Source organism: Salminus brasiliensis, chromosome 19 (genome assembly GCF_030463535.1).
Source record: "Salminus brasiliensis chromosome 19, fSalBra1.hap2, whole genome shotgun sequence".
Taxonomy (NCBI): domain Eukaryota; kingdom Metazoa; phylum Chordata; class Actinopteri; order Characiformes; family Bryconidae; genus Salminus; species Salminus brasiliensis.
This window is the reverse complement of record NC_132896.1, coordinates 35,327,794-35,338,770: the sequence shown is the minus strand read 5'-3', so window position 1 is coordinate 35,338,770 and position 10,977 is coordinate 35,327,794. Positions and strand designations below refer to the sequence as shown.

The 10,977-nt window shown below is 40.5% G+C and overlaps 1 protein-coding gene across 1 annotated transcript; it reads right to left on the bottom strand.

The window, feature by feature from the left end:
- Positions 1–6: 6 nt before the first annotated feature.
- On the bottom strand, positions 7–10,119 carry neil3 (nei-like DNA glycosylase 3). The gene is made up of 10 exons (XM_072663734.1): positions 10,027–10,119; positions 9,264–9,373; positions 6,946–7,080; positions 6,639–6,852; positions 5,506–5,580; positions 4,911–5,077; positions 3,862–4,031; positions 2,198–2,561; positions 1,368–1,530; positions 7–269 (listed from the first exon to the last, which is right to left on the bottom strand). Exons 1-10 carry the CDS (start codon positions 10,117–10,119, stop codon positions 123–125), a joined length of 1,638 nt encoding a protein of 545 aa, XP_072519835.1. The 3' UTR covers positions 7–122.
- Between the last annotated feature and the right edge of the window lie 858 nt (positions 10,120–10,977).

Below are 10,977 nucleotides of genomic sequence, written 5' to 3'. Positions count from 1 at the left end.
CAGATATCTTACATTAGGATATTTAAAACACATAAATCACAACAAAACATTCAGAAAGTGCACGAGTTTAACCAGAGTGTTCAGCTGACCGGTTAAAGGTCCAGGCAGAATGCTGGGTCGTTTTACACCCATTGGAAGAAGTCACACTGCTGGCCCTGTTTGAACGGACACACGTAGAAACTCCGGCCGTTGTTGGGTCCCAGTTTCAGAACGGTTCTCATTAGGGTGCGTTTGCTGTGGTGACACAAAGGGAAGTGCAGATCTGCCCACTGGAACAAAGGACAATTACAGGATCACCTAAAAGTTTCATGGAACAAAACTGTCTGTGGAGCCTGTACAGGGTTGGTTTAGTGTAGCGGGTTAGAGACTAGGGTTCAATTTCTAATAAAAATGTATGAATTATTCTTATATCCCTGGTTCTGTCCAGCTGCACAGATTTCACATAACGGACCCTTTTCACACGCCGATGCCATTAAGGCGAAATAGCGACTAAGCAGGTAAAATCACACCCGGTTAACCTGCTGGGCGTTTTACGACACGGCACTAAGGAGCTTTTCATGAGGACCTTCCTCATATCTCAAGCAGCGATTTCTACAAAAATTATGATGGCTCAATTCTAACTCTATACAAATATTACTCAGCCCTACACTGTGATGCTAATGAATGCACTCATTTACCAGGAGGTGGAAGAGAGGCATAGTCATGGTCGGATTCTAAAGATACGTTCTGCTCCTCATTCTGGCTAACTGCTAACGTCTGTTCAAAGCTTTGTGGAAGCTCTTGAATAAACACATGCTGTAATCCACCGGATGCCGCTCTCGGCAAAGTGATGGCTACAGACACGAATGGAAGTTGTGCTACTATAGTGTATATTTCTAGGAAAAGCTGCCTAAATAAAACAGCAGGTAGGATTTACTGATAGCCTAAAAGTACAATATGAGGAAATGCTCCCAGCAGAAGAACAGGTGGGATATTTGGATAGCCTAAATCACTGAATCAGAGAATAAAGACTAAATTATTTTTATTTGATTCCATTTACACTTATGTAACACTCGTACTGATGGATAACTTGGCACAACTCGACAGAACACTGCCAATCACTCGAGAACCGTGAGCCTCGACCCTTCAGATTACCTTGATCCATTCAGATCTTAACCTGTGCTTGGTCAGACATTAATAAAAAAGGGTCCATTAGTATAAAGCTGGAAGCTGGAGTTGATCAGATTGAAATCTGTGCTATATATGTACAGTCTTACTGTATATATTCGGTAACACGCCTTACCTATTAAATGACTGCTGTGCTCTCAAACACAGCAGATTATAACATACACAATGCAGAAATGTGAAGAGCATCGTTATATATCTACCTCAAAGAAGTTACACTGGGATCCTTGGGGTAAGGAACAGGTGTAGAACTGTCTGCCCTTGTTCTCCCCTGCTTTATTGACCACCCTCAGCACGCTGGGCCGCTGGTGAGTGGGGCAGCAGGGGGTTGTAGGTCTGGATGCTGTTGGGCCCTGTTGTGTGGCACTCCTGGAACTGAGAAGAGGAAGGCAGAACAATTAAACCTGGAACCATTCTCGTGTTAAACTACGGAGTCCGGTAGAGTCGGTGAGTCATTAGAGAGTCGAGAGACTAAAGCTCTGTGTGGTTCTATAAGTCCAGACTGTCTCCATCTGATTCTCTGCAGACTCTGTTATCAGCCTCCTCTCACCCTGTTTGTTCTTCAATGCTCAGGACCTGTAGTGTTTGTATGTGTTGATCATCTTCTAGTCCTCTCGAGTCCCACAGGGTTCTATTTTAGGACATATGAAACTGATTATGACATTGTAGCTGTGAGGGTGAATAGCGGAAGTGTGGGCTTACGCACAGGGTTTAAGGAGTTACAAGGATGGAGGGCAAGTTCTAAGTAAATGGAAGAGAGACTATTCAAAAGCATCCATCATTTAGTGACTTTGAGGCTAATGTGGAGAATAGCAGCAGTCAGACACCTTACACCCCCCCCAACACAATGCAGCATGTAGGATGAGTAGCGTAGTCCCAGATGGGACTGATCGATCAGTTTTCTCTGTGCAGAAATAACAAAAAAACACTAACTGGGCCGATCTGGACAGAAATACAATTCAGGGGAAATTCCATGTGCGGTTAATTTCATCCCAACAGGATTTCGGATGCTTTGTGAACACTGACCACTGACCTTGTGGAGAGCTGACTTGTGTTCTGCAAAGCTCCTCCAGGAAGGTGTCCAGCTTCTGTTTTTCTTCTCTTGCTGGGCTGGCTCGGAGATCCAGGTGAGGTTTGTGTGGAGATCTGTGTTCCTATGCCCGGTGACCCAATCCCAGCACTGTGCCTCACGTTCTGGAGCCCCCGTGTCCCTGCAGCAGGATTCCTCTGTGATGCAGCAGGTTTTTTTTGGCTGAGGTCGGTCAGGATCAGAGTGGTGTTTCCGAACGCAGCTCTGCGGTTCATCTTCAGCTCAGGCTGGGGACTGGAGAAGCTGTTGCAAGGGTAGCGGATCAGAGCACTGGGAAAGAGCGGCTGCAGAACCGGATCTCTAGAAGCTGCAAATGAGAGAGTGGAAATAAAGAGGATAGTTAGATATGTGATATACACTGAGGGGGCGGAGCTACAGTCTCTCATTAGGGTGAATATTAATAACGCTCTAAATGTAGGTATTGTGATATACACTGAGGAGGCGGAGCTACAGTCTCTCATTAGGGTGAATATTAATAACTCTCTAAATGTAGGTGTTGTGATATACACTGAGGAGGCGGAGCTACAGTCTCTCATTAGGGTGAATATTAATAACGCTCTAAATGTAGGTACTGTGATATACACTGAGGAGGAGGAGCTACAGTCTCTCATTAGGGTGAATATTAATAACGCTCTAAATGTAGGTATTGTGATATACACTGAGGAGGCGGAGCTACAGTCTCTCATTAGGGTGAATATTAATAACTCTCTAAATGTAGGTATTGTGATATACACTGAGGAGGCGGAGCTACAGTCTCTCATTAGGGTGAATATTAATAACTCTCTAAATGTAGGTATTGTGATATACACTGAGGAGGCGGAGCTACAGTCTCTCATTAGGGTGAATATTAATAACACTCTAAATGTAGGTATTGTGATATACACTGAGGAGGCGGAGCTACAGTCTCTCATTAGGGTGAATATTAATAACACTCTAAATGTAGGTGTTGTGATATACACTGAGGAGGCGGAGCTACAGTCTCTCATTAGGGTGAATATTAATAACTCTCTAAATGTAGGTATTGTGATATACACTGAGGAGGAGGAGCTACAGTCTCTCATTAGGGTGAATATTAATAACTCTAAATGTAGGTATTGTGATATACACTGAGGAGGAGGAGCTACAGTCTCTCATTAGGGGGAATATTAATAACGCTCTAAATGTAGATATTGTGATATACACTGAGGAGGCGGAGCTACAGTCTCTCATTAGGGTGAATATTAATAACGCTCTAAATGTAGGTACTGTGATATACACTGAGGAGGCGGAGCTACAGTCTCTCATTAGGGTGAATATTAATAACGCTCTAAATGTAGGTATTGTGATATACACTGAGGAGGCGGAGCTACAGTCTCTCATTAGGGTGAATATTAATAACGCTCTATATGTAGGTATTGTGATATACACTGAGGAGGCGGAGCTACAGTCTCTCATTAGGGTGAATATTAATAACACTCTAAATGTAGGTATTGTGATATACACTGAGGAGGAGGAGCTACAGTCTCTCATTAGGGTGAATATTAATAACGCTCTAAATGTAGGTATTGTGATACACACTGAGGAGGAGCTAAGTCAGGTGTTTGCAGTTGTTTTGGGTGTGAACTGACCCTGAGGCCGAGGGCTCAGACACGCCTCACATGACTTGCTGATTGGTCGGTTAATTAAAGTGCACAGGTCACATGCCCACTCCTCTTCTTCTTTTGTGCCGATGTGGTCACTGCTGCCCTCGTCTTTCTGACGCACCCATTCCAGCAAAGTGTTTGGACCGTGGAGTTTACTATTCCAGCAAAACAGGGGGAGAGGAGGTTACATCACGCTGCAGCAGTGTGAGTGTTCAGAATCAGAACCTATTCATCAAGATGTATAAGTAAGATTTCTGGATGGAAGGACAAACACACCAGATTCTGGGTTTTTACAGCCAATGTTTATAGATGAGGTTTTCAATTCAACATTTTAAATTAAACAACAAATTACATGGTTTACTTGTTCTTAATGTGATTTTCAGTCTCGATTTTGCAAACTTCCAACAGATTTTCAAAACTGGAGGTGAAGTTCCAGGTCTGGAGCTTCAGTGCATCGACTTATCATCTTAAATAAGCTGTGAAACATCTCTATATGGCAGACAGCAGAACATCAGGACTGAGAGGTCTCCAGTTCGACCGATGGACTGGTAGAACCAGCTCTTTATTCTATTTAATTCAATTCAAATTTATATATATAACGCTTTTCACAGCGGATGCTTCGCAAAGCATCTTTACAGAGATCCAGGTCCGAGCCTCTTTTGAGCAAACCAGTGGAAAATGTGGAAGAGGGAAAAATCTTAAGAAGAACATTCAAGGCTGAGGTGCACTTGACGAAAGAGCCCTCGGGCTGAGAAGGTAACCCATTACTTCAGGTGTGTGCGCTATATGGAAAGCATTTGGAAAATATTGGGACACCTGATCATTAATGGTTTCACTGCTTTTGTTGGAGTAACTGTCTCTACTGTCATTTTCACTTTCCACTATATTTAGGAGGAACATTGCTGTGAGGATCTGATTCAGCGACAAGAGTCCTCGAGTCCTTTCCAAATGTTAATCTAAAAATCAGCGCATTTTTTCCCCTAAAAATCATAGCCATTTAAATGAGTCTGGGGGAGTGTGTGTGTGTGTCTCACCTGGTGTCAACTTCAGATGGGTCTTCAGTCTGACAGCGCTGGCAGAAGTATGTCATCCTGCCGTCATTTCCTAGGCGACAGACAGTGACCGCTCCACTGCACTGACCACAGCTGGACCGTTTGTAAACTTTGCAGTGCTGATTCAGCGAGGAGCCTCTTTTACGACACTGACAAGACAGACATCAGACACAGTGTTCAGAAGTTTGAGGACACGTGGTCAGAGGTTCCTGATCATATGGCCCAACTCTGAAATTCTATCTGCTTAATCACCATAACAACTTCAGTCAGGACTGAGGACTGTACTTATATAGTCTGCCTATTGCCTGTATACTGTTGTGTATTGTCTGTAAATGTATGTACATTGACTGTATGTTGCTTATAATACAGGATAGACCCCAATGTCCACAATGAATTCCCCATCAGCATACTAGGCCAATAAATCTAATTCTGGAATAATCACAGAATAAGCACAGCTCACACACTGACCTGTGAAACTGTGAAATTCAGCACACTGTAATACGTTTCTGTAAAAAGTCAATTAGGTGTTTCAGAGCAAAGGAAAACACCCATTTCCTACAGAAAGAGACAGACGTACCTGATAAAAGAGCAGAGTGAAGTCTCGCGTCATTTTCACCAGATGTCTGACCTGCTCATTCGTCAGCTGATTCACCTACGAAACGACAGGACAGTTAGGACAAAGGGATCGCACATTATCTTCCTTTATTATAAGCTATTTTACCTTTTTACGTCTCCAGTGCAGAAATAAAGGCGTAAACCTTAGATTGATTAACTGCCAAACTGTTGCTTTAAGTATCACAAGTTCAGGAAAGTTGATTGTCTCAAATCTGGATGGCCATATGATTATTATTAGGACAGGAGTTTCTAGTACATTTATTATAATAACATTTGCGTGAAGCGAAGTTCCACCCAACAACAGATATCAATCCCAAGTGTGTACAATTACATACACAGGAATGTGGAAGGAGCTGGGAGCTGATTGGTCAGGGAGGAGAGTCAGACATTCATTAAAAAAAATAAATAAATAAACAAAATCGGTCAGTCCAGAAAGTCTGATTATAGAAACGGACACTAAAAATAAAGGTATTTCACTGAACTGATTAAATCAGCAGCTCATCTGATCTAAACTGTGGGGCTGGATTATTATTTATACACACACACACACACACACACAGAGAGATCGGATCAGTATCGGCTGATACTCAGCATTAAGTGACTCAGATTCGATCTGGGAACAAAAGAACTGGTTCGAGACATCCCTTGTTATAAGTCTTACCCAAAAAGTATGTTTGGTTTATTGCCTGCCATTAGGAAGTTGTGCTCTTAAGCACTGTGTCTGATGGATACACACCCTCTGAGACTAAATGTAGTGTGAGCAAGCAGATGTTTCCTCACATGAGACAACATCTGCCTGGAAAACCAAAGAAATGTGAATCCATACTGGACTAAGATGATTATCAGAGCAGTGCTGAGTTTAGTGATTAACAGCAGGTACTTCAGCCTGTAGTCTTCTCAGAGGAGGAGAGGAACAGAGAGACGGTGGATCCGGATGGGGATAAAGTCACAGAGGAGCTCCTGGCTCAGGATCTACCTCAGGATCTCACGTAAGATTGAAGGATTCTGAGTAATAAAATGGCAGTATCTAAGGCCATGCTCACGTCTGCTTAACAAGCAGTGAGGTGTGGATGTTTTTATTGTGGTGATGGTCACCTTTACAGCAGGGTTGAGGGCGCTGTTGAAAAGCGCTTCGTTTTTGATGATGTTTCCGACGCCGGGCAGGACGGCCTGATCCAGCAGGACGTCACACACCATCCGGCCGTGCTGCATACACACCACCTCCACTGCACGGGACGCACTGAAGCTTGGAGAACAAATGTCCAGACTTGCCATGACCCGGACCTTCTCTTCACAGTCCTCCGACAGCCTGCTCCCCCAACACACACACATATATAGGTGTGAAGATTTTATTGTAAGTTCTGAGTTAACCCAATAAACAAAGCTGTGGTAAAATTCCTACCGGATTTCCACTGTGGAGTCAAAGAAGCAGACTGTGTCCTTGGTGAGCTGGAGAAGCAGAGTTGGTGGATTTCCCCTGCTGTCCCGCTTCTCAGCCGGGTTTATACGCATCGAGCCGTTCATGCCGAAGTGCAGCCTGTCCACGAAAACACCCCAGTAAGACAGACCCCCAGTGTTGCCTTCCACAGATACACTATATGTCCAAATGTTTGTGGACACCCCTACAAATGAATTAATTCAGTTCCTTGAAATGCACTTACTTAAGTCTCTGTAGAGAAATACTGCCAAAAGAATAGGACTCTGGAGCAGATAAACATGAACCTATTGCCATGTTACTTTCAGCAACCTGCCACATCAATACGCCAGTAATAATTACCACAAGCTCTTTCCTCTGAGAGTCTCATTTGTGAAAGAAACAGTAATACTTTTAACAGCTTAATTTAAAGTATTTAACAGAAATGTGTAACCTGTTCCTGCCGGACTTCAGCAACTGTCCACTGGCTTCTATTACAAGTACAGGGACATTCGTCAAAGTTACTCTCTGAAGTAATCCAACACTTGCTAAACATATAGCAATTAAATATCTGTTTAAAAACTGCCAGAGTTTCCATTTAACCTTTTCACCCTTCACCTACTCTTTTAACCAGAGGCCCGCATTAGTGCACTAATTCAGGAAGCAATGTCCAGTTAAAGACCTCATTATCCCTGGTTCTTATCATCTCACCAAATATACAGCTCAGTTAACAGATCTACACACATATTATACATGTATCTCTAAGTATGATCTTAATTAGATCACACTGAAACTCAATTACAGTCCTGGGCCAAATGTACCGCCACCTACATCTCCTGAAATGTGCAAATTACTTTTGGCACCAATTTATTTTATTGCTTTGCTTGAAAAAGAGCACATAATACAATTCACTTGTTGTTATATTAGAAAAACAGAAATAAAAAAAAACAAGGGAGTTAATGAAAATCTATTTTAAAATCAGTATGTCATTATAGATGTGGTCAATCATGTTCATTACATTTTATTATCATTCTCAGAATGCAGCGAGATATCTGTGTGATGTATAGACACAGGCTATATGTACAACTTCTAATATTATTAATTATGTTGTCTCTTCTGGTAATGTTTTAGTAGTCAAGCTCAATTTAATAATTATTTATAATAAGCTTTTGTCTCAGATCTTACATCTTCATCTCTTACAATAAATAGACTGTTTTTGTGACTGAATCCATGTAAATGGGCTCTGTTCTCATTGGCTGCCCCGTGTTCTGTCTTACCTAGACTCAAACAGGGGGGCCCAGTCCTGGTCCTGGTGGTGTACTGCTCCAACCCCAATCAGAAACACCTATTCCAGGTGATCTGAATATTAACATTAAAGTCAGGATCTGAACTCCACAGGACCAAGATTGGGCCCTTTGCCTATATTCATCTGCAACAGCTGGCACAGATATACTGAACAGGGTTCATACACTTTAACTAATTTCAAATACAATGACTTTCCATGAAGTACCAAAAAACAAAAAATTCCAAGACCAAAAATGTGCAGGGATGTTGAAAGACTGTCCAGGCTAGCTAGCTAACAACATTCATAATACCACGGCCCAAACTGTGCATTGTCATATGAAATAGGGGCAGCGATTGGTCATGTGAAAAAAACTAAGTAACTATAAAAGTTTGTGTTTATTATTATTATTATATAAAATGATGACAAGAGCTTATTACAATATTTTCCATTACTTTTAAGTACCTAATTTTTCTAGGACTGTACTGGATTTCAGCATAACAGTGTAAATAACAGTGTAAATGTGCTTAGTTGGCTTCTCTTTTTCCAATTGTCCGTTCCACCTTAAATGCTGCAGCAGTTACAGTCTGGCGCCTCAATTGGAAAAAGAAGCCACAAATAATAAATCAATAAATATAATTAGTAAATATAAAAGTTGTTTTCTTTCTTATATATATATAGCATTAGTTTATTCTCCATGACTTTCCAGGTTTTCCAGGACCCTAACTGAATATATGTAAATACGGAAGGCCGTTTATGTGACATCATAAAAGTAACAGACTGAATTTATACTGGGGAATATATGGTGTGCTTAGAAACTCTAATACCGCCAACAATGTTTAGACACGACAATACAGTCAAAAGTTAGATTTCCAACGGTTCGTACCGTTTAACCCCTTAAAAGAGGCCGACGTCTGCCTCTATTCCCAGACAATATCCCCTGTCCTTACTGCAGAAATACACCTTAGTGTGTGAGAGGCCTTTCTGCATTAAGGGGTTTACAGGTAGTGGATTAAAGACTTGCCTTAAAGCTCTGACACCAAAGTACATGAACAGCTCTTTGCCGAGCGTCTGCACTCCGGCGTACGTGCAGCCGACGATGCATTGGAGAGAAGCTCCAGCGAGGTCATTCTTCTGCAAAGAGATTAATATATACATAAATTAGTTTACTTGAAAACACCACTAATATTTCAACATCTACAAACATTACTGCTGTAAACACCAAGATATCCACTCTGAGAAGCACTTTATCTAGAACTGCCCACCTTAAATACAGGGTGTCAATAACTCAGTAATAGCACATTCCCAGCCCACCCAATCACACTTGCTGTTAGATATCCTGTCTAGCTAGCTAACTATTGGTGATGTATTGATTGATTGTTATTGATTGGTAGCTTATGTTGGTGTTTATAGACTTCAGTAAGTGAGGTCTAAGTGAGCAATCTGCCAGATAATAAAAAAATAATGAAGATTTTTTGGTGGATTGACTGCAATTGGGCTTAGTGATTAATTATGTTTGTTAAATTACCTTATTTTATCTAAATAACAGTGTAAATGTGCTTAGTTGGCTTCTCTTTTTCCAATTGTCCGTTCCACCTTAAATGCTGCAGCAGTTACAGTCTGGCGCCTGAGGCGCCAGACTGTAACTGCTGCAGCATTTAAGGTGGAACGGACAATTGGAAAAAGAAGCCGCGTAAACACTACAAACTAAGCCTGTAAACAAAAATAAAATAATTATAAATAATAAATCAATAAGCAGCATCACCCAGTCTCCCACACACACTCACAGACACAGTGCAAACTTTAAGCACTTTCTGTCCTTTTCGGACTTTCGCGCCGACTCTCTCGCCATTCAACGTGCATCCGGGTCCCTCCACCATTGCCTCGCCTATACGCTACAGAGCTCAGCCAACGTCATAGTGTCCAAGCGTGATCACGTGGGTAGGGGTGCGTCCACTTACTCTCTGCCCCTCACTATTTTACCTGTACTTTTAGCCAGGGAATAAAGTACAGCTCTGTATTTGAGTATTTGAGTGAAATTAGGAAATTAGGCTGGTATTTTATTTATTTACTTTTGAGTAGAAATAAAAGTCCCCTACTTGTATCTTCACTCAGGGGTTAAGAGAGAATAAACGTCAAGATATTGTTTATAATAATAATAATAATAATATATATATATATATATATATATATATAAATATGTGTGTGTGTGTCTGTTTACATTTCTTCATATATATATATATATATATATATATATATATACATTTCAGTTAGAATAGAAAAACACGTGTACTGTATATATATATATATATATATATATATATATATATGTATATATCAAATAATACAAATATAATATATACATATGGAATAATTAAATACTTATAATAAATATAATTTAAATAAATGAGTATATAAAATTATATATAACAGTTTAATCATTATCATACCATATGAATTATTTAAGCATTATTTAAATAATTTTGATATTTATATTTTATATGTATTATTTGATGTATACCACAGTTCAATTGTCACTTGAACATTAATCTGACTAATTCATATATTTTCCTATTCATCCGTCCACATTAATCTAGTATTTTCTCTGGTGTATTTTCTTATTTCCAGTGTCCTTGGCATGGTGGTATCACACTAATACAATACTGCCCCCTGCTGAGGTACATTTTATTAAATAATTAATTAAATAAATGATTATCACTCTGTTTTAGTGAATTATA

Excerpts from the sequence above, each read along its gene's own strand:
- neil3 (XM_072663734.1), bottom strand. The coding sequence starts at position 10,119 with ATGGTGGAGGGACCCGGATGCACGTTGAATGGCGAGAGAGTCGGCGCG. Across the intron at positions 5,078-5,505 it reads TCACTCTGCTCTTTTATCAG|TGTCGTAAAAGAGGCTCCTC; the intron begins GTACGTCTGTCT and ends CTGTCTTGTCAG. Across the intron at positions 4,032-4,910 it reads CCATCTGAAGTTGACACCAG|TAAACTCCACGGTCCAAACA; the intron begins GTGAGACACACA and ends TTGCTGGAATAG.